Source organism: Colias eurytheme, chromosome 19 (assembly GCF_061535395.1).
Source record: "Colias eurytheme isolate Ceu_HAF_F1 chromosome 19, ilColEury1 Martin Lab GWU primary, whole genome shotgun sequence".
In the NCBI taxonomy this organism is placed as follows: domain Eukaryota; kingdom Metazoa; phylum Arthropoda; class Insecta; order Lepidoptera; family Pieridae; genus Colias; species Colias eurytheme.
The window spans coordinates 2,015,634-2,041,950 of NC_142998.1; the positions used below are offsets into that span (position 1 = coordinate 2,015,634).

The following is a 26,317-nucleotide window of genomic DNA, read 5'->3' on the forward strand; positions in this document are numbered from 1 at the left end:
ATCCCCATGTAGGCTAACAGTCTACTCTAGAACACGTAACTAAAAATTGGATTAAAACCCTTATCAATAACTTATATCGCATCGGTCGTTGGTCAGACGTTTAACTTCCAAACTATTCGCTTGAAGTTACCGAATTTCGGAAAGTTCCGAGTTTGACCCGAAGCGACTGGACCATGGCCAGCTCTTCAGATTGAATTGCCAGTTTGTGCCATTCATAGGATGCAATATGGATTGTGTTATGAAATTGTATGCATATTGGTAATGCGATTAGCCTTGTTTATATGTTACTTCCTAAGTCGGATTTAGAGGTACGTAAAGCTGGCAATGAAAAATTAGCGAAATTAAAAAAAAAAACAACACCAGAATTTGTTGCTTATTTGTTGCTAATTAGTTGTTATAATAACGATTTTGTTGCTCAAAAAAAAATCAGCAACAGTTCTAGCTTAACGTTAAGGTAGCGTGAAGAAATTGGAAAAAGGGATGGATCGTTGCAAAAATGCAGGTGAATTTGTTGCTAATTTGTTGCTGCATAAAAAGAGTAAAACTTTTGAATTTTTTTCATTGGCGCCAAAAATAACACAGGCCACGTCAACTTAATTGTCGATTTTCGGTAGTGAAACATAAAAAAATTTGTTGCTCCTCACAACGTTCACTGGCACAGTGTACAGAGCCAGCAACAAAATAGAAACCGGAAGAAGAGTTAATTTTGAAACCAGTTTGCTAGAAAATCGTCCACGCCAGCTTAACTGTCGATTTTCGGTAGTGAAACATAAAAAAAAAAATTGTTGCTCCTCACATCGTTCACTGGCACAGTGTACAGAGCCAGCAACAAAATAGAAACCGGAAGTAGAGTTAATTTTGAAACCAGTTTGCTAGAAAATCGTCCACGCCAGCTTAACTGTCGATTTTCGGTAGTGAAACATAAAAAAAATTTGTTGCTCCTCACATCGTTCACTGGCACAGTGAACAGAGCCAGCAACAAAATAGAAACCGGAAGTAGAGTTAATTTTGAAACCGGTTTGCTAGAAAATCGTCCACGCCATCGAAACACCGAACACCGAACACCGAACAGCGAACAGCGAACAACGAACCACAGACATATTATATTAAGTAGACAACGCAAAATAAAGTTATAAACCTTTATTAAAAGGTTTATAAAGGATATTAATCCTTGCAAAGTAAAGTAATTAACATTCATCTGTCATCTGAGTAACGATAAACATTTGCTGCTGAGTTTTTAATGTATTAAAAATAGATGAGTGTGTGTTTCATAGTGCGGTTTTTAAAAACGTGTTAAAGTGAACTGTGAAAACTAAGTTAAGTAAAAGAATAAACTTAATGGACTATAATTTTGGCGTAAAAAGGCACAATTTGTTTTCTGTTTACAACATTTTTTTACAAACTGAAGGTAAACAGAGATAAAATAAATAATTGAAGTTTCTGTCAGATGAAGTTATTGACATTTCCGCCTTCCAAAGACAACAGATCGCTGTCGTACTGACGTGCTTCAGTGTTGCCATCACCAAGAAATTACCCAACTATAGGCCAAATTTTTACTTTATTTTTATATTAAAAATAATAAACTAAATATGGGTCTATTATGTGAGGCATGTAAAATAGCATAAGTGTCACGCAGAGACGCATAAAATGTACTACATGCGCGCTTGTTTTTCACTCCGAATGCGTTGATTTTGGGAATAATTCTACTTCCATGCGTACCCAATGGAAATGCCCTAGTTGCACGGCTGCCTTACGCAAAGGAGGCGACAACAGTAATACACCAGTTCGCGGCGGTATGAAGAATACAGTTCATCAACAGCAGAGCCAACCATCTTCGGATGTCAGCGGACAAAGTTCGAGAGCTACACCGGAGTTCAATCCCCCATCTACCACCAATGCAGCCCTAACGACACCCGAATTATTAAGCTACTTTGAACAATTGCTGGATGAAAAACTGAAAAAGATAAAAGAAGATTTTCTGGATGAAATAAAAAATTGTTTATTAAAAAAAATCAAGAATGAACTTACGGAAATGTCTACGGAAGTTAAAACAATTAAGGAATCCTACGATATGCTTCAATCTGAACATTTAGATCTCCAACAAAATTTTGAAAAGTTAGAAGCTGTAGTTCTAGACAAAAATAATCAAATGGATGAGTTACGTAATCTCATGAACAAACAGCAACAGTGGTCGCGGCAATGGAATTTGGAAATAATTGGTCTACCCGAAAAAACAAACGAAGATCCTAAACAAATAATTACTGAAATTGCGAAATATGCGGGTATAATATTATGCAGCGATCAAATTGAATTTGCTCACAGAGTCCAACCATTTAAAAATATATCTGGGCGTCCCAAGCCGTTAGTCGTAAAACTGAAGGACCGCCTATACAAAGATAAAATTCTTTCTGGTATACGTAAGAAAAAGGGTATAAATACTAACAATGTTGGTGTGGAAGGTCCTACTACTAAGTTTTTCGTCTTTGAACACCTGACTCCTGAGAACAAGGCCCTCTTGAAACAAACTAAGGATCTGGCTGTTCAGAACTCTTATAAATTTGTATGGGTTAGAAATTGTAACATTTTTTTAAGAAAATCAGAAGAATCTCCAGCTTTATGTATAAATTCAAAGCGGGATCTACAAAAAATTGTATAATTAAGCCGAATATATTAATTAATTTATCAACTATTATTCTTGCTGCTGATAAAATGTTCACTTTTAAGTTTATAATTATACCCGTAGAATATGTTAATATCTCCCATACATCTTCATACACACACACTTTTTTCAATACAAATAACACACATAAATTAACAAAACCACTAATAGCCGAATTAAATAACATGTTTTTAGTGTCGGATATTAATTATTTTAGTTCCTATTTAAATTACAGTAATGGCTAATAACATTAATTTCTTCTATCAGAACGTAAGAGGACTTAAAACTAAAACACATGAATTTTATAATAATATTCTTTTGAACAATTTTGATGTCATTTTAATCACGGAAACATGGTTAGCGGAAGGTATTTTTGATAGGGAGTTGTGTGATGACCGCTACGATATCATTAGAAATGACCGAGACTGTACTACCTCAACAAAAAAACGAGGTGGAGGTGTAATGATTTGCTGTAACAAGATCCTTCAAGCTCAAGTTATGACTGATTGGAGACCTAAGGCCGTCGAATGTCTGTGGGTGAGTATACCTTCAACAACTGTCCTATCACACAATAATCGAGGTCTCCATATCTGTGTAGCTTATATACCTCCAGATAAGAATCAGGCCCGAACTCTTCAAATGTTTACTGCATCAGTATCTAAATTACTCATTGATTTTCCTAGCGATAATTTCTTAATCTTTGGTGACTTTAATTTGCCAAATGTCAAGTGGTCCCCAATTAATGTTATGCAGTTAAAAAAAGGCTCTATTGAAATGCAGACTGCTGCTTCTGACTTCTTGGACATGTGTAGTATTTCCGGTCTAGATCAGTACAACTTTATAACAAACGACAAGAATAACATACTCGATTTAATTTTTTCCAATTTCCGAATAGATGTCAGTAAAGCGTCGGGACCTTTGGTACCTGAAGATATATATCACCCTGCTTTGGAAATAGATATTTCTGAACTAAGTATCAAATACATAAAGAAATCAAAGACAGTCCGTTACAATTTTTACCGTGCTAACTATTCAGACGTTAATGATTTTCTCTCAAAAATTAATTGGCCATCCATTTTAATAGGTGATCATATCGATGATATAGTTGATGTGTTTTACAGGATACTAAATGAGTGTTTTGTCACACACGTTCCAAAAACATATAAATCTGTGAAAAACTTTCCCCGGTGGTACAACAAAGCATTAATACATATAATAAAAGATAAATTAAAACTTCACAAAAGATGGAAAAAATACAAAAATCCCCTTGACTACGATGAATTTAGTCTACTTCGTTCGAGGCAAAAGATTCTACAGGAAAAATGTTTTTCACTCTACCTTGATCGAATGCAATCGTATATTCAGAAAGATCCGACTTGTTTTTGGTCGTACATAAAATCTATAAAGACGGGCTCAAAAGGATATCCTAAAAGTATGATTTATAAAAATAAAATTTTTTGTACCGAAACAGACATATGCACTGAATTCAACAAACACTTTCATAGCATTTTTGATGAACCTGCTAAGTTATATGAAGAATTCAACCTTCCAGTTTCGTGTCCGAATAATGAACTTATCTCTAATATTTCTTTCAAAATTTCTGAGGTTAAACGTGTTTTAAAGTCGCTTAAAGGGAAAAAGGGCGCAGGTAGCGATGAAATACCACCAATTTTTTTAAAACAGTGCTCTGAAACTTTAGCGTTACCCTTGTCCATTATATTTTCGTTGTCAGTAAACCATTTTGGTGAGTTTCCTTCGAAATGGAAGGAAGCTCTTATTGTCCCTATATACAAATCGGGTCCTAAAAACCATATTATCAATTATAGGCCGATTTCTATATTAAACTCACTCAGTAAAGTTTTGAAAAACTTATACATCTTCGAATAAGTCCTTTAATATATAAATTCATTCCACCAGAACAGCACGGCTTTATAAAGGGACGCTCTACCGTAACAAACTTATCTATACTTACAAACTATACATTGCAACAACTGGATGGGGGTAATCAAGTGGATGTGATCTACACGGATTTCGAAAAAGCATTCGATCGTGTAGATCACATCATACTTCTTAAAAAACTATATGCTATCGGTATACGAGGTGATCTATATCGATGGATCTGTTCTTATATCAGTAAAAGAATGCAGGCTGTAGTGATTGGAGGAGCTAAAAGTAACTTCGTAAATATCATATCTGGAGTTCCGCAGGGCTCAATACTTGGACCTCTTTTGTACAACGCTTATCTGTTTGATATTTTCACCTGTTTTATCCACTCTAAATATCTAATGTATGCGGATGATAAAAAAATCTATCTTGCTGTTGAATCTATTAATGATTGTAAAAATATTCAAAGCGACCTTACTAATTTAGAAGCCTATTATAGAAAAAATAGAATTACTGTCAATATAAAAAAATGTCAAAAAATATCAATTACTAGAAAAAAGGCACCCATTTCATTCACATATACATTAAATGACGATCCAATAAAAGAAGTCAACTGGGTGAAAGATCTTGGTGTAATTATCGATCAAAAATTAAGTATGACACAGCATATGGACGTAGTCGTGAATAAGGCGCTTAAACAACTTGGGTTTATCAAACGCACTTGTAAAAGTTTCAAAAATATTAGTTGTATCAAAGTTTTGTATTCTACATTTGTCAGGAGTATACTCGATTATGCCTCAAATATTTGGTCTCCATATTACGCTAAACACGTAAATAGAATAGAATCTATCCAAAAAAGGTTTTTAAGGTTTTTGTGTTTTAAAGCTAAACACTGCTTCAACACATATACGGATGTTTGCTTATATTTTAAATTAGAACCATTACAACTTAGACGTATTAACCCATTGACCACCGTAAGGCCCGATCGGGGCGCGACACAATAGATTTTCTATTGTGTCTGTGATTCCGAGGACTGATGGATTAAAAATGACTTATTATTTCTTCATGCTTTATGCAATGGAAGAATTGATTCTTCGGAACTCCTAGAACTGGTGTATTTCAACACCCCTCAGTTTAGAACTCGTCACACATCATTATTTTACACTCCTAATTCTAGTAGTAATTACGCAAAAAATCGAATTATGTGTAGAATTTCTCATATATATAATAAGGACTATAGAGAACTAGATGTTTTTCTTTTATCAAAGCAAAGATTTATAAAAGAAATTAACAAAATTCACATACAATTCGGCTTTAGTACTAACATGCAAGTCCAGACAACCACACATTCACATCACACTAACACTCACACACACATACACACACGCACACAAAGGGAGATTTCAGATTTAACTGTTTAATTATTCATTAACCTTTCTTAAGATATTATATAATTCACCAAAACATGTAATACACTCCTTTCTGATAATATGTCATTTAAAAAATTAACGTATCTAAGTAGTAATCTTAATTGGCTCTTAGTTCTGTACTAATATATTAAAAATTGTCACTTATTGTAATGCTGTATGATTACAAAGAAATAAATAAATAAAAAAATAAATAATGTTTTTTAGCTTTTTCTTACATATGCCCATTGAATTACCATGTACTACGTACTAGAGAGGCCATCGAAATATCAATCAATCAATCAATCAATCAATCAATCAATCAATCAATCAATCAATCAATCAATCAATCAATCAATCAATCAATCAATCAATCAATCAATCAATCAATCAATCAATCAATCAATCAATCAATCAATCAATCAATCAATCAATCAATCAATCAATCAATCAATCAATCAATCAATCAATCAATCAATCAATCAATCAATCAATCAATCAATCAATCAATCAATCAATCAATCAATCAATCAATCAATCAATCAATCAATCAATCAATCAATCAATCAATCAATCAATCAATCAATCAATCAATCAATCAATCAATCAATCAATCAATAACACCGAACACCGAACACCGAAAACCGAACACCGAACACCGAACACCGAACACCGAACACCGAACACCGAACACCGAACACCGAACACCGAACACCGAACACCGAACACCGAACACCGAACAACGAACAACGAACAACGAACAACGAACAACGAACAACGAACAACGAACAACGAACAACGAACAACGAACAACGAACAACGAACAACGAACAACGAACAACGAACAACGAACAACGAACAACGAACAACGAACAACGAACAACGAACAACGAACAACGAACAACGAACAACGAACAACGAACAACGAACAACGAACAACGAACAACGAACAACGAACAACGAACAACGAACAACGAACAACGAACAACGAACAACGAACAACGAACAACGAACAACGAACAACGAACAACGAACAAAGAACAAAGAACAAAGAACAACGAACAACGAACAACGCACAACGAACACCGAACACCGAACACCGAACACCAAACACCAAACTGTATCATTTTTTTGGAATAATTTTTTTCTATTCTATTCTTTTCTATTCAAACACCAAACACCAAACACCAAACAACGAACAACGAACAACGAACAACGAACAACGAACAACGAACAACGAACAACGAACACCGAACACCGAACACCGAACACCGAACACCGAACACCGAACACCAAACAACGAACAACGAACAACGAACAACGAACAACGAACAACGAACAACGAACAACGAACAACGAACAACGAACAACGAACAACGAACAACGAACAACGAACAACGAACAACGAATAACGCACAACGAACACCGAACACCGAACACCGAACACCGAACACCGAACAACGAACAACGAACAACGAACAACGAACAACGAACAACGAACAACGAACAACGAACAACGAACAACGAACAACGAATAACGCACAACGAACACCGAACACCGAACACCGAACACCGAACACCAAACACCAAACTGTATCATTTTTTGGGAATAATTTTTTTCTATTCTATTCTATTCTATTCAAACACCAAACACCAAACACCGAACACCGAACAACGAACAACGAACAACGAACAACGAACAACGAACAACGAACAACGAACAACGAACAACGAACAACGAACAACGAACAACGAACAACGAACAACGAACAACGAACAACGAACAACGAACAACGAACAACGAACAACGAACAACGAACAACGAACAACGAACAACGAACAACGAACAACGAACAACGAACAACGAACAACGAACAACGAACAACGAACAACGAACAACGAACAACGAACAACGAACAACGAACAAAGAACAAAGAACAACGAACAACGAACAACGCACAACGAACACCGAACACCGAACACCGAACACCAAACACCAAACTGTATCATTTTTTGGGAATAATTTTTTTCTATTCTATTCTTTTCTATTCAAACACCAAACACCAAACAACGAACAACGAACAACGAACAACGAACAACGAACAACGAACAACGAACAACGAACAACGAACACCGAACACCGAACACCGAACACCGAACACCGAACACCGAACACCGAACAACGAACAACGAACAACGAACAACGAACAACGAACAACGAACAACGAACAACGAACAACGAACAACAAACAACGAACAACGAACAACGAACAACGAACAACGAACAACGAACAACGAAAAACGAACAACGAATAACGCACAACGAACACCGAACACCGAACACCGAACACCAAACACCAAGCTGTATCATTTTTAAGGGAATAATTTTTTTCTATTCTATTCTATTCTATTCAAACACCAAACACCAAACACCGAACAACGAACAACGAACAACGAACAACGAACAACGAACAACGAACAACGAACAACGAACAACGAACAACGAACAACGAACAACGAACAACGAACAACGAACAACGAACAACGAACAACGAACAACGAACAACGAACAACGAACAACGAACAACGAACAACGAACAACGAACAACGAACAACGAACAACGAACAACGAACATTGAACAACGAACAACGAACAACGAACAACGAACAACGAACAACGAACAACGAACAACGAACAACGAACAACGAACAACGAATAACGCACAACGAACACCGAACACCGAACACCGAACACCGAACACCAAACACCAAACTGTATCATTTTTTGGGAATAATTTTTTTCTATTCTATTCTATTCTATTCAAACACCAAACACCAAACACCGAACAACGAACAACGAACAACGAACAACGAACAGCGAACAGCGAACAGCGAACAGCGAACAGCGAACAGCGAACAGCGAACAGCGAACAGCGAACAGCGAACAGCGAACAGCGAACAGCGAACAGCGAACAGCGAACAGCGAACAGCGAACAGCGAACAGCGAACAGCGAACAGCGAACAGCGAACAGCGAACAGCGAACAGCGAACAGCGAACAGCGAACAGCGAACAGCGAACAGCGAACAGCGAACAGCGAACAGCGAACAGCGAACAGCGAACAGCGAACAGCGAACAGCGAACAGCGAACAGCGAACAGCGAACAGCGAACAGCGAACAGCGAACAGCGAACAGCGAACAGCGAACAGCGAACAGCGAACAGCGAACAGCGAACAACGAACAACGAACAACGAACAACGAACAACGAATAACGCACAACGAACACCGAACACCGAACACCGAACACCAAACACCAAACTGTATCATTTTTTGGGAATAATTTTTTTCTATTCTATTCTATTCTATTCAAACACCAAACACCAAACACCAAACAACGAACAACGAACAACGAACAACGAACAACGAACAACGAACAACGAACACCGAACACCGAACACCGAACACCGAACACCGAACACCGAACACCGAACAACGAACAACGAACAACGAACAACGAACAACGAACAACGAACAACGAACAACGAACAACGAACAACGAACAACGAACAACGAACAACGAACAACGAACAACGAACAACGAACAACGAACAACGAACAACGAACAACGAACAACGAACAACGAATAACGCACAACGAACACCGAACACCGAACACCGAACACCAAACACCAAACTGTATCATTTTTTGGGAATAATTTTTTTCTATTCTATTCTATTCTATTCAAACACCAAACACCAAACACCGAACAACGAACAACGAACAACGAACAACGAACAACGAACAACGAACAACGAACAACGAACAACGAACAACGAACAACGAACAACGAACAACGAACAACGAACAACGAACAACGAACAACGAACAACGAACACCGAACACCGAACACCAAACACCAAACTGTATCATTTTTTGGGAATAATTTTTTTCTATTCTATTCTATAATATTAATATAGGTAGTAAATGTCTACTTTATGCGGATGATCTGAAACTATATAGAAAAGTCGATAATATTGCTGACTGTCAGTTGCTTCAAGAAGACTTAATTGCTCTTCATGCCTGGTGTAAGAGAAATTTAATGAAATTAAATACCTCTAAGTGTCATGTTGTCACATTTACTAATAAAGTAAACAGTATTAACTTTTCGTATCAAATTTCAAATATTATCTTAGGTCGTAAAGAATTCATACGAGATCTAGGGGTGACATTCGATAAAAGTTTATCATTTATCGATCATGTCGAATCTACTGTCAAAAAAGCCAATCAAAATTTAGGCTTTATATTACGAATGTCCAGATCTTTTAAAAATAAAAATAGTGCCCTAATTCTTTATAAATCTCTGGTCCGTAGCACCCTTGAATATGGCTCCTCAGTGTGGTCTCCATTCTACAAAACACATATCGACAAGCTCGAATCGGTACAAAAACGATTTTTACGTTCTCTATGCAATCGTGAACACCTTAGAAGATCCTTGCCCACCTATGACATTCGGCTTAAATATTTCAATTTGGATTCACTTGAAATGCGACGTAAATTCATTGATTTAATTTATATGTATAAAATTATCAATAACCTAATTCACACTGATATGCTTTGTAAATTCTCTTTATATTGTAACGCTCGTGTCACTCGGAACGCTAAACCCTTCTATATACCCGCCACTCGCTTATATATTTCTTATAATAACCCAGTATATAGGTTATGCCGACTATATAACGAAATAGTTAATAAAGATAACACTATTGACATTTTTTCAAATAGTCTAGCCAGTTTTCGTCGCCTAGTACTTACTGCTCTGCGTAGCACCTGAAGCATACGGATTTATGTCGAATCTTGTTAGCCTAAGTATATCTTTTATTGTATTTTTTTTATTGTTGTGGTAACAGTATTTTTAATAAAATAAAATAAAAATAAAAAAAATATTCTATTCAAACACCAAACACCAAACACCAAACAACGAACAACGAACAACGAACAACGAACAACGAACAACGAACAACGAACAACGAACAACGAACAACGAATAACGAACAACGAACAACGAACAACGAACAACGAACAACGAACAACGAACAACGAACAACGAACAACGAACAACGAACAACGAACAACGAACAACGAACAACGAACAACGAACAACGAACAACGAACAACGAACAACGAACAACGAACAACGAACAACGAACAACGAACAACGAACAACGAACAACGAACAACGAACAACGAACAACGAACACCGAACACCGAACACCGAACAACGAACAACGAACAACGAACAACGAACAACGAACAACGAACAACGAACAACGAACAACGAACACCGAACACCGAACACCGAACACAGAACACCGAACACCGAACAACGAACAACGAACAACGAACAACGAACAACGAACAACGAACAACGAACAACGAACAACGAACAACGAACAACGAACAACGAATAACGCACAACGAACACCGAACACCGAACACCGAACACCAAACACCAAACTGTATCATTTTTTGGGAATAATTTTTTTCTATTCTATTCTATTCTATTCAAACACCAAACACCAAACACCGAACAACGAACAACGAACAACGAACAGCGAACAGCGAACAGCGAACAGCGAACAGCGAACAGCGAACAGCGAACAGCGAACAGCGAACAGCGAACAGCGAACAGCGAACAGCGAACAGCGAACAGCGAACAGCGAACAGCGAACAGCGAACAGCGAACAGCGAACAGCGAACAGCGAACAGCGAACAGCGAACAGCGAACAGCGAACAGCGAACAGCGAACAGCGAACAGCGAACAGCGAACAGCGAACAGCGAACAGCGAACAGCGAACAGCGAACAGCGAACAGCGAACAGCGAACAGCGAACAGCGAACAGCGAACAGCGAACAGCGAACAGCGAACAGCGAACAGCGAACAGCGAACAGCGAACAGCGAACAGCGAACAGCGAACAGCGAACAGCGAACAGCGAACAGCGAACAGCGAACAGCGAACAGCGAACAACGAACAACGAACAACGAACAACGAACAACGAACAACGAACAACGAACAACGAACAACGAACAACGAACACCGAACACCGAATAACGAACAACGCACAACGTATACCGAACACCGAACACCAAACACCAAACACCAAACTGTATCATTTTTTGGGAATAAATTTTTTCTATTCTATTCTATTCTATTCTATTCAAACACCAAACACCAAACACCAAACAACGAACAACGAACAATGCACAACGAACACCGAACACCGAACACCAAACACCAAACTGTATCATTTTTTGGGAATAAATTTTTTCTATTCTATTCTATTCTATTCAAACACCAAACACCAAACAACGAACAACGAACAACGAACAACGAACAACGAACAACGAACAACGAACAACGAACAACGAACACCGAACACCGAACACCGAACACCGAACACCGAACACCGAACACCGAACAACGAACAACGAACAACGAACAACGAACAACGAACAACGAACAACGAACAACGAACAACGAACAACGAACAACGAACAACGAACAACGAACAACGAACAACGAACAACGAACAACGAACAACGAACAACGAACAACGAACAACGAACAACGAACAACGAACAACGAACAACGAACAACGAACAACGAATAACGCACAACGAACACCGAACACCGAACACCGAACACCAAACACCAAACTGTATCATTTTTTGGGAATAATTTTTTTCTATTCTATTCTATTCTATTCAAACACCAAACACCAAACACCGAACAACGAACAACGAACAACGAACAACGAACAACGAACAACGAACAACGAACAACGAACAACGAACAACGAACAACGAACAACGAACAACGAACAACGAACAACGAACAACGAACAACGAACAACGAACAACGAACAACGAACAACGAACAACGAACAACGAACAACGAACAACGAACAACGAACAACGAACAACGAACAACGAACACCGAACACCGAACACCGAACACCAAACACCAAACTGTATCATTTTTTGGGAATAATTTTTTTCTATTCTATTCTATTCTATTCAAACACCAAACACCAAACACCAAACAACGAACAACGAACAACGAACAACGAACAACGAACAACGAACAACGAACAACGAACAACGAACAACGAACAACGAACAACGAACAACGAACAACGAACAACGAACAACGAACAACGAACAACGAACAACGAACAACGAACAACGAACAACGAACAACGAACAACGAACAACGAACAACGAACAACGAACAACGAACAACGAACAACGAACAACGAACAACGAACAACGAACAACGAACAACGAACAACGAACAACGAACAACGAACAACGAACAACGAACAACGAACAACGAACAACGAACAACGAACAACGAACAACGAACAACGAACACCGAACACTGAACAACGAACAACGAACAACGAACAACGAACAACGAACAACGAACAACGAACAACGAACAACGAACAACGAACAACGAACACCGAACACTGAACAACGAATAACGAACAACGCACAACGAACAACGAACAACGAACAACGAACAACGAACAACGAACAACGAACAACGAACAACGAACAACGAACAACGAACAACGAACAACGAACAACGAACAACGAACAACGAACAACGAACAACGAACAACGAACAACGAACAACGAACAACGAACAACGAACAACGAACAACGAACAACGAACAACGAAATACGAACAACGAACAACGAACAACGAACAACGAACAACGAACAACGAACGACGAACGACGAACAACGAACAACGAACAACGAACAACGAACAACGAACAACGAACAACGAACAACGAACAACAAACAACAAGCAACAAACAATAAACAACGAACAACCAACACCGAACACCGAACACCGAACACGGCGGAGCGCTCCGGAAGCGGTTTTTTGCGCGAACTCAAAGGGGAGCGCAGTTTGTTCGTGGACGCGAGCGTGTGTTTATTAAGGACGCGTTTACGAATCTGACAAAAATACGCAGTTTTTCGGTGCATTTTGCGGCGAAATAGTACAAAACCAAATTTAACTAATAATTACCATAAATAGATTACTCCTTAATCTTTAAAAGGTACTAAATTTTAAGTCGAAAATTTTGGTTTATAATATTGAAAAAAATAATTTCCGTTGCCTCTTCACCCAAAATTGACAATATCGTGCTGAATAAACGAACATTTTTCTTGTATTTAATAAAACAAATTGATTAATTTTAAAATATTTTAAGTAAGTAGACATGTCTAACTCAAAAAGGTACTAGATAAAACTATCAAAATGTTACAAATAGGCTGAGAAAAAAATTAAAATCAAATCTTATTTTTTCACATATTTAGCTGTAACGCGTGATACTTATTGCATTGAAATAAGGGTTATTTTATTTGTCACTACCTTGAATTATTGCAACACAATTTGTAATGAAATATTTTAGTAATTTAGTCTGCGCTCAGCCGCCGTTGTGAGTAGACACTGTGACGCTTGTAAGCAGCTCCTCGTTTACGAAAAGATCACTGTACGAATACAAAATATTTCACCTAATAAACTTGATCCTTCACGCATTTATTTTATTTATAGATTTTATGCTTATGGGATTATAAATTTCATATTTAGTTTCTGACTTGATGGAGTGACCTGCAGGTGTACTTCGAAGACGGCTACTGGAACTAATAAACGATTAGAGCTAGGTATGCCGAGTTTGGGCTCGTTTTGTTAGTTATGTTGAGACCTTACCTCCGGACTTGATGGAGTGACCTGAAGGTGTACTTCGAAGACGGCTACTGGAACTAATAAACGATTAGAGCTAGGTATGCCGAGTTTGGGCTCGTTTTGTTAGTTATGTTGAGACCTTACCTCCGGACTTGATGGAGTGACCTGAAGGTGTACTTCGAAGACGGCTACTGGAACTAATAGACGAGTAGAGCTAGGTATGCCGAGTTTGGGCTCGTTTTGTTAGTTATGTTGAGACCTTACCTCCGGACTTGATGGAGTGACCTGAATGTGTACTTCGAAGACGGCTACTGGAACTAATAGACGAGTAGAGCTAGGTATGCCGAGTTTGGGCTCGTTTTGTTAGTTATGTTGAGACCTTACCTCCAGACTTGATGGAGTGACCTGCAGGTGTACTTCGAAGACGGCTACTGGAACTAATAAACGATTAGAGCTAGGTATGCCGAGTTTGGGCTCGTTTTGTTAGTTATGTTGAGACCTTACCTCCGGACTTGATGGAGTGACCTGAAGGTGTACTTCGAAGACGGCTACTGGAACTAATAGACGAGTAGAGCTAGGTATGCCGAGTTTGGGCTCGTTTTGTTAGTTATGTTGAGACCTTACCTCCGGACTTGATGGAGTGACCTGAAGGTGTACTTCGAAGACGGCTACTGGAACTAATAGACGAGTAGAGCTAGGTATGCCGAGTTTGGGCTCGTTTTGTTAGTTATGTTGAGACCTTACCTCCGGACTTGATGGAGTAACCTGAAGGTGTACTTCGAAGACGGCTACTGGAACTAATAAACGATTAGAGCTAGGTATGCCGAGTTTGGGCTCGTTTTGTTAGTTATGTTGAGACCTTACCTCCGGACTTGATGGAGTGACCTGAAGGTGTACTTCGAAGACGGCTACTGGAACTAATAGACGAGTAGAGCTAGGTATGCCGAGTTTGGGCTCGTTTTGTTAGTTATGTTGAGACCTTACCTCCGGACTTGATGGAGTGACCTGAAGGTGTACTTCGAAGACGGCTACTGGAACTAATAGACGAGTAGAGCTAGGTATGCCGAGTTTGGGCTCGTTTTGTTAGTTATGTTGAGACCTTACCTCCAGACTTGATGGAGTGACCTGCAGGTGTACTTCGAAGACGGCTACTGGAACTAATAAACGATTAGAGCTAGGTATGCCGAGTTTGGGCTCGTTTTGTTAGTTATGTTGAGACCTTACCTCCGGACTTGATGGAGTGACCTGAAGGTGTACTTCGAAGACGGCTACTGGAACTAATAGACGAGTAGAGCTAGGTATGCCGAGTTTGGGCTCGTTTTGTTAGTTATGTTGAGACCTTACCTCCGGACTTGATGGAGTGACCTGAAGGTGTACTTCGAAGACGGCTACTGGAACTAATAGACGAGTAGAGCTAGGTATGCCGAGTTTGGGCTCGTTTTATTAGTTACGTTGAGACCTTACCTCCGGACTTGATGGAGTGACCTGAAGGTGTACTTCGAAGACGGCTACTGGAACTAATAGACGAGTAGAGCTAAGTATGCCGAGTTTGGGCTCGTTTTGTTAGTTACGTTGAGACCTTACCTCCGGACTTGATGGAGTGACCTGAAGGTGTACTTCGAAGACGGCTACTGGAACTAATAGACGAGTAGAGCTAGGTATGCCGAGTTTGGGCTCGTTTTGTTAGTTACGTTGAGACCTTACCTCCGGACTTGATGGAGTGACCTGAAGGTGTACTTCGAAGACGGCTACTGAAACTAATAGACGAGTAGAGCTAGGTATGCCGAGTTTAGGCTCATTTTGTTAGTTATGTTGAGACCTTACCTCCAGACTTGATGGAGTGACCTGCAGGTGTACTTCGAAGACGGCTACTGGAACTAATAGACGAGTAGAGCTAGGTATGCCGAGTTTGGGCTCGTTTTGTTAGTTACGTTGAGACCTTACCTCCGGACTTGATGGAGTGACCTGAAGGTGTACTTCGAAGACGGCTACTGGGACTAATAGACGAGTAGAGCTAGGTATGCCGAGTTTGGGCTCGTTTTGTTAGTTACGTTGAGACCTTACCTCCGGACTTGATGGAGTGACCTGAAGGTGTACTTCGAAGACGGCTACTGGGACTAATAGACGATTAGAGCTACGTGAAGGTAGTCGTGATGATACACCCGAAGGGCAACCGGAAAGATATGACGATCAATTTTTGAAGGAGAACATGAAGACACATTTAATTCGATTTTATAAGAACAGCCTCCTTCCAGAATTGACCGATCCAAGATTCAAAAGAAATATGGAACTACAGGAACATTCATCAAATTGCCATAGTAATATAATGAAAACTAAGAATTAATTAAAAAGAATTGTTTTTCTTGAGTTTTATCCATTTTTTTATCTTTTACCCTACATAACCCTACCCTATCTATCCTACCCTACACTACTCTACACTACTTTACCCTATTCTACCATACTATACACTACTCTACCTTACCAAACTTCACATAAACCATGTACTTAATAGTCTGAAAAAAGCCTAAACATTTTGTTTGGATAGGTGAGCCTGTTCTTGAGTTATAAAATTACAACGCAAAGTGGCATCACTACATAGTATAAAACAAAGTCGCTTTCCCTGTCCCTATGTCCCTTTGTACGCTTAAATCTTTGAAACTACGCAACGGATTTTGATGCGGTTTTTTTTAATAGATAGAGTGATTCAAGAGGAAGGTTTATATGTATAATAAGATCCATTAAGTAGTGGAGAAGTACTGTTATTTTTGAGGTTTCTAATGTGATGTCGTAAATAATAACATTTATTCCGCTTACATTGCAAACGCAGGCTGAACCCTACGAGTTCTATCAAAATAATGTACTAAGTATTGTACACATTGAAAAAGTCTACGGAAAAGTCCGTGATGGTATATGTCTATCTCTTATGGATAACCCACAATTACTTTTTTTTGTCATTTACTTTTTACGACAAATAATGGCTAATTTTCGAAGCGATTTTAACCAATACAGCATTAATTCTTAACCAATTAAATACCTTAAATACATTGTTCATTTAATATAGATCTATATGGCCCTTTACACCGTATGATTTAAGTGAATATTTTCGAAGATATTACAGATTTAAAAATTGCGGGACGTAGCGTTTGCGGCGGTACCGGCCGGCCGCCGCGGCCGTGCCATTGCACCCATGCGAAGCATGGGCGGGTCGCTAGTTAGATATAAATAAAGATACATATTATATACGTATGATATAAGATTTTTGATAGATTTTATTAAAGTGAAACTTTTATTACATCGTCTCAAACTTTTTGGTCTGTGTAGCGCATGTCGCGTGTATCGCGGCTGCCGAGTAGGTATACCTACTCAGCACGCGACATGCGCTACACAAAGCAGTGTTCGGAACCATTCGAACACTTGCACTTTTACCGTGGTTTCATAAAACCACACAACATTTTATTTATAGTAATGTTTCAGTATATTGGAACTTAAAAAGTATTTGCAAGTACCTATCAGTAGTATATGTATGTGCCAAATAAAAGTATTTTCTTTCTAGTTTTCGAAAACCCACTTGCATTTGATACCACAACAAAATTATATACTAAAAAAACGAGCCCAAACTCGGCACACCTAGCTCAGCTCGTATATTAGTTCCAGTAGCAGTCTTCGAAGTATACCTTCAGGTCACTCCATCAAGTCCGGAGGTAAGGTCTCGACATAACTAACAAAACGAGCCCAAACTCGGCACACCTAAATCAGCTCGTATATTAGTTCCAGTAGCAGTCTTCGAAGTATACCTTCAGGTCACTCCATCAAGTCCGGAGGTAAGGTCTCGACATAACTAACAAAACGAGCCCAAACTCGGCACACCTAGCTCTACTCGTCTGTTAGTTCCAGTTGCCGTCTTCGAAGTACACCTGCAGGTCACTTTATCAATTGCGGAGGTAAGGTCTCAATATAACTAACAAAATGAGCCCAAACTCGGCACACCTAGCTCAAATCGTCTAGTAGTTCCAGTAGCCGTCTTCGAAGTACACCTGCAGGTCACTCCATCAAGTCTGGAGGTAAGGTCTCAACATAACTAACAAAATGAGCCTAAACTCGGCATACCTAGCTCTACTCGTCTATTAGTTCCAGTAGCCGTCTTCGAAGTACACCTTCAGGTCACTCCATCAAGTCCGGAGGTAAGGTCTCAACGTAACTAACAAAACGAGCCCAAACTCGGCATACCTAGCTCTACTCGTCTATTAGTTCCAGTAGCCGTCTTCGAAGTACACCTTCAGGTCACTCCATCAAGTCCGGAGGTAAGGTCTCAACGTAACTAACAAAACGAGCCCAAACTCAGCATACCTAGCTCTACTCGTCTATTAGTTCCAGTAGCTGTCTTCGAAGTACACCTTCAGGTCACTCCATCAAGTCCGGAGGTAAGGTCTCAACATAACTAACAAAATGAGCCCAAACTTGGTACACGTAGCTCTAATCATCTATTAGTTCCAGTAGCCGTCTTCGAAGTACACTTTGGCAAGTACTTGTTTACCAATCAATCACTGTCCAATGAAATTAGGTAAATGGTATCTACTTTTGTGACCATTCAACGTTACAAACAAATCAAAGTAAATTAAAAAAAAAAAACATGGCAATAAAAATAAGTTCAATTATCAAGTCGTGTCAGTTTAGTCATAATTTCGTCGTTTCTCGCATTTCGCTGTGTGTGTGAGCCGTGCACGTGTAGTAGTAAGACTCAAAACGTAAAATTGATGCGCGTCAATTTGTATATGCGTCCTTAAGTTCGCGAACATGGAGTGGTCCGATGAAATGATGAATATATGCATTATTTCATTATTTCTTCTTCCCTTATTCATATTACCTTGCCAAAATTGAGGAGGTTGTTTGTATTCCATCACAATATAATGTATCAAAATATAAGCTGCACTCCCTACTAATTCTGGAGGCGGCATGTTTGCACCGACCTGTCTTGTCTGTCGTGTGTCTACTGGAGAGCGGAGCGCGGAATTTAGCGCTCCGACAGGAGCACTGATGTTGCAGCCTAAGTGTGTACACTGTACACGTTCACGTTCGCGGAGCACACATTGTTCGCGATCCACGGCGAACCTAAGTGGATACCCGGCTTAATACTCGCGTAAAATCAAACACTAGAAAATACTAAGGTATGCTTGTATGTTTAGTAAGCCAGGGAGGATATATGGGAGAGGCGTTTAGAGTAAGACTACGGGTTGATAAGGTGAATGAATATCTTATTTCCTGTGAATTTATTACCAAGGATTTATATTGATATAGATTTTATAATTATATTCTTTTTGTAACTTTAACTAGCCACTTAATTAAACAAACGATTCGTGCTAGTAAAACATTAGAACTTCTATCTTAAAATATTATGTATCCAAATCGGGCTAAAACAGTAATAATTATATGCTACCAATAAAAATATACGAGTCTTCTGACATTGTATTCAATACTTCTGGTTCACACAAACGAAGTACTTAAAACATACACAGTTGCAATTTTTCGATTTATCAAGAGAACAAACAACACTCATACATCCAGCATTGTTTATAAAAAAAAACAAAGATATTGGATAATTTTTCCCAATAAAGGCTCTTTAGTTTTCTTCGAAGCGGTTGTTGAATGTTGTACAAATTAGGTCAAGAATACACGGCGGAAATCTCGAAGCAAGAAATTGATTTAATGATATCATCACCAATGGCTTTATATTTTTGAAAAGGAAATTAAGCTATGAAATCAATAGCTGAATTATAAAAACTCATTTATGGCCACTGTATTATATTAACTTACTAGCGGTCCGCCCCAGCTTCGCCCGTGGTAGTTTAAACTATCCTATCTCTCAAGTTGGATCGAACTGCACTTGGTGTGCGAATTTTATTATAATCGGTTAAGTGGTATAGGAGTCCATTGAGGACAAACATTGTGACACGAGTTTTATATATATTAAGATTTATTATCCTACATACTATTCAAAAAATATAAAAAATATATTATTTATCTAACGGTACATTTGCATCAAACGAACATAGAGCTAGAGCTAGAGCAAGAGCATTATTTCGTGAGCTTTTAGTGAAAACAAAAGCTCGTATTCAGTGTGGTTCAGTATTAGAACATTGTATATAATCTTTTCGAACGAACGAAGAACAACGAAAGAATGCTCTACGCCCGTTTATACTAAAATAATTTGACATAGTGGGGTTACAATACTACAAAGTATGTATATATACTAGTCTATGTATGCTTTGAATGTTAAAGAAACATTCAAAGACATATAATAACATCAAAATTAGTTGAAACTTTGCAACTAATTTTGATGAGCTTTTTTTAAAAGATAGAGTGATTTCTGAGGAAGGTTGTAATATATAATTTGTTAAGTTTACCACAAAGTGGGTCATGCCGCGCGAAGAAAGCTAGGTACATAATAAAAATATGTATATCAATCTTTTACCTGTTCCCTTATACGCTTGAAAACCTCAAACACGATGGGTTTTTCCTTTTGAGTAGGCTATAAAGGGTAACATAGCAGCCAATTGACTTATAATTGGCTTAATATTGTGTGTTATGAATTTGGCTCCAATATTATATCTAGCGTGGGTGTTACAAAGGAAAGGTCGTGGGTTTGATCTCCGCACTGATGAAACACCCGTTTGGGCTTCATTAGCGTTGCCTTGAAAAATCTGTTAGTGAAATTCTGAAGCAGTATGGTTACCATACGTAGATGAAGTATTTCTGTAAGGGCAAGGTTACCTGTGGGTACAACTGTATTGCTGGTCAATGTATAAATAATACGCATGTTTGATAAACATATTTCCACATCACTGCCTCCTACAAAAATTGATCTACCTACTGAACATACATTACAAAATTCGTCGTGTGTTAGATTCATTTTAGATCATTTTTTTTGTGGGTTTTTTTGAGTTTGTATATATTTAATTTAGACCGTGCATAATGTAGAGTTTTAATTTAGATCGTGCAAAATTATATATGATATTTATATTGATAATTATAACAGATATGTTAGCATGATGCGTCAACATACACACAAAAATTAAATTTATTCGTAATTATAATAGCAAATTGTAGCAGTATTTGAAAACCAGTTAATCTTAAACTTTAAGCAATAACAAAGCAGCATATGTACATATGTGAAATCCACGAAATATTTGTATGGTTCAATCAAACGGTTTATGTTTTGGATGACATCCAGATCAATCTACGATCAGGTTGCCTGTCTCGACATACAGTCGCCTATTTGTATTGCTTTTATTCAAATTTTAATTCAAATTCAAAATGTAATGGCCCTCTTCACAATGGGCAGCGTTGGGCGAGTAGAGACAATCACGATAGTGTAGAGGGTCTTAAATCTTAATATCTATGATTGGCCGTCATCGTAGATGTTTATTCGTAATCGCCGTAACAGCGGCAAACATTGACGATCATGCATTGGGCCAACTCTCTCGATTGTGAAGAGGGTCCTTAATGTACAGATGTCATAATTAAGATAATAGGTACTAAATAGTAGACAGTTGTATTTACCATAAGAGTAACCCGTGAAAGTATATTCATTTACTACTTATTATTACTGTATGGATGATGAAGGACTATGTGTTCAATTTTAATATAAGATGCTTTTTTCTTCTGGCCGCTATGAAATAGAAAACATTTTCATTTTCAAATATTTTACTGATGGTTAGTTGTAAAACGATGTAGACGTAGAAATACTGTGTTGCGATTTATTACGGTAATTAATGATAGTAACATTAAATTTTGTTTCTAAAAGCTCAAAGCTAAAATAAAATAATGTATAGCTAATAGCTACCTACCCATGTTAACTTTATTATCCGATGAATGAAATTGCTTTGCTGCCCGTTAATTCCTCAATTCTTCTCCCATAAAATATTAATCCCTACTTAATGCGAAAATAAATGCGAATATATAAATGCAAAAGTAAATCTGTCTGTTTGTCTGTTACGCTTTCCCGTTTAAACCTCTCAACCGATTTTGATGAAATTTGGTACCTACAGATAATCTTTAGACCCTGAGAAAGAACATAGGCTACCTTTTATCAAAATACCACGCGGGCGATGCCGCGGGCGGAAGCTAGTACTTAATAACTGCATAACATTCGTAAATTGTTTATAAGATCAAGGAAATTTCTAAAGTTATCCAGACATATAATACGTGTGATTTAGGAGTTAAACATAATAGAACCCATTATGGAGTTATTCAAATTTCGTCAAACACTCTTTATTCATAAGGCTGTGCGTATTTCACTAAGAATTTTATATTCATCCACGCTACCTTATTTAGGGAACTGTTCTATTGAAAGCGTTTTTATAATGTTGACGAAATGTGGCACCCCTCTTGAACATTTTGGATGTTTAAATACATGTATGGAACTGTGTATGGAAGTGTGTTTGCTTTACTGTGGCTTGATCGTATTTTTAGACATACCTATCTATACTAATATAATAAAGCTGAAGAGTGTTCGTTTGATTGAACACGCTAATTTCAGGAACCACGATTCCGATTTGAAAAATTATTTCACTGAAAAATTTTGAAATTCATTGAAAAATTACAATAATACAATAAAATAAAAATACACTATGGCACTTCTAATACGTTTTTATAGTTCTTTCCATTATATCACATTGTATTATTTATTTTTTTTATTTTTTAAATAGGTACACATCACAGCTGACAATTTTGACTAATTATACACAAATTTAATCACATGTTGCGGTAAAATGCCAGCCAAATTGTATGTACACAGCACAATTGAGGTTAAAAAAAAATTATTAAAAATTACATTATTTAGCACAATTCATAGATCAAGTAAAATATATTATCAATAACATATTATATTATAATCACGTATGTGCTTTATGCTGCAGATTGGAATGCATAATGCATTCTGCATTGTAATGTAAATATAGCGATAGAGTTAAATGGAACGCAGCAAGACATTTTAGAATTAAGTTCTTAGATTCTTGGATTTTGATCAAGTTAATATTATGATCCTAACAGGCTTTATTATGAACTAGATTTCCGCCCGCGGCTTCGCCCGCGTTTTCAAATGAAAACCCGCACAGTTCCCGTTCCCGTGGGATTTCCGGGATAAAACCTATCCTATGTGTTAATCCAAGTTACCCTATATATGTGTGCTAAATTTCATTGTAATCGGTTCAGTAGTATTTGCGTGAAAGAGTAACAAACACACACACACATCCAAACAAACTTTCGCATTTATAATACTAGACTAGATTTCCGCCCGCGGCTTCGCCCGCGTTTTCAAAACGTTGGGAAAACCCGCATAGTTCCCGTTCCCGTGGGATTTCCGGGATAAAACCTATCCTATGTGTTATTCTGATGTATAAGCTATATTGTGGTAAAGTTTCATTCAAATCCATTCAGTAGTTTTTACGTGAAAGAGTAACAAACATCCATACATCCATACATCCATACTTACAAACTTTCGCCTTTATAATAGTAGTAGGATTAGTAGGAAGTAGGATTGAAATATTAGTAACAATTTCACCATCACTATATATAAAATTGAAGGCTATATAATATATATGTGCCTTTGAATAATGACGCTGAAAGTTTGATAATTTTTCCGAACCGCCGCGGACCGGCGGACTTCTGAGGCTTTTGATTAAGTTACAAATTGTGCCCTTTGGTAACTCGTAACAAGGTTCGGTTGATTTGTATTATAAGACCCTTGCTGCCAGAGTTTTTAAAATAGGTATTCATTAGACCGGTATGGCGAAATGTTGGTCGAAATAGTGCAACGTGGTAGCAGTGATGATTTTTATGTTAACTTGTAAACATAAAAATTGAAGGCAAATAAGCTTTTCCTATTATTTACAACTATTATCGGGTTCATATTTTGCTTGTGGGTTAGATAAGTATTGTCCTAAATTGTGCTCTATAATGTTTTATTTGGCATATTGTGTGTAACTTCTAGCTTAAAATCAAATATCCATTAAACTTATTTTTAAATCGTTATCTAGTGTGATTTTTTAATAGTGTTTAAAGGTGAATATTAAAGTCCGTTTAAAGTGGGTCACAATCGAGTCTAAAGGAGTAGGTTGCATACAAGCATACAGGTGACGCTATTAAAAGCGTGGAAACAAAAGAATGATCTTCATAAAATTAATATTAAGAGTAAACATATTATAATTACATACATACATCACAAATTATAAATTAAAGTGACGTCAGCACTTTGCAATCTCACATCTTTGGGGTTAGGATACAAGCTTTGTCCTTTATCGATCTCTATAAGGAGTCTTTTGTCATGAAAATTATCAAAGCGGCATTATTATGCATAAAATTTATCATTGTTCACGGCGTGTTTATGCATTTCTTTTGTTTCCTTGGTGATAGCGGTTTTATTGTTTGATAACAAGTTGAATTTATATATTTGAATTTATAAAATATTATTACAAAATTTGGTTTATTCGATTTTAAGATCTATTTTCAAAAGTTCAACAAACAAACAAGAAACTTACTTTCCTGTGCCTGTTTTTACTATATAAAATGTATTATTTACAGACTTACAGTGCATATCTAACAAGCATCTATTCCTATCATTCTTCTTATAATACTGGTCTAACTCAATTACTTCTACAAAAACTATATACTAAAATGAAAGCCGACGGTTTTGAGCTGTGGGCTGTGGTTTAACTGAATGAATGAATGTTCTTTTAAGCTCTTAATTAAACGACTGATTAAACTTATTGTCTGCAACTTACAACATAGTTTAAAAATGCTAATCTACTTTTGTGTATATAATTATACCAAGAGCCTTTCTGAACTTATTCTATCCACTTGAAAGCAATCCTTTCACACGACTAAAGCTCGGTTTATACCACGTTTAAACGTTTAGACACGAAGTGATCAACCCCACGCCCCGTCAATTTGCCCAATTGTTTGTATCGAGGACACTTGGTGTGGTGTAAGAGCTTGTGAATAATTACGTGGTTTGAGAGAATCTTTTGTCGTATTATAGATAAGTGAGACGCAATGGTTGAACCTTTGTCGTGTTGTAAGTTGCAACTAATAAAGCAGTTTATAGGAGAGCATTTGATTGGTTTTGTATAAAATGTTAGGTATATTTGTTTTTTTTGTTATTGAGTAGCAAATAATTGTTATTTTGCACCATATTATGGTTATTCTACTAATTTACATTTAAGGTGTACCAAATAAATAAATAAACATTTTCTTTCTATACATTTTTATTCTCTTTCGTTTCATATTTTTTGCAAATGAGACCTTTTACACTTCCTGGCCATCTTTCAAGTCTTTTAATACAGAGCCTATTTGGAAGTCAAAATTGTTGTTATTATCTTCCTCTGCCCTGCTGCTGCTCTTTTCCAAAGTTGTCCCTGTAAAGAAAAACAGAATTTAATTAATTAATATTTTTTTATCGTCAGCTCTTAGGCTAGCACAAAATGAATGCGCCCAACTGTATTACAGACTGAATGAAGGAACTCTCACTAGCAAGAACTAATTAGTGGAGATAGGAACGTACTTTATCATAGGGTTATACTTAGAGTTTTTTTTTTATTTGAACTAAAAAATGG

The 26,317-nt window shown here is 37.4% G+C and overlaps 1 protein-coding gene across 1 annotated transcript; it reads left to right on the top strand.

Annotated features, from left to right (window-relative positions):
* The first annotated feature begins 1,664 nt into the window (after positions 1-1,664).
* LOC149900010 (uncharacterized) lies at positions 1,665-2,876 on the top strand. The gene has a single exon (XM_090113224.1). It carries the CDS (start codon positions 1,712-1,714, stop codon positions 2,654-2,656), a length of 945 nt encoding a protein of 314 aa, XP_089969350.1. The 5' UTR covers positions 1,665-1,711; the 3' UTR covers positions 2,657-2,876.
* The last annotated feature ends 23,441 nt before the right edge of the window (positions 2,877-26,317 follow it).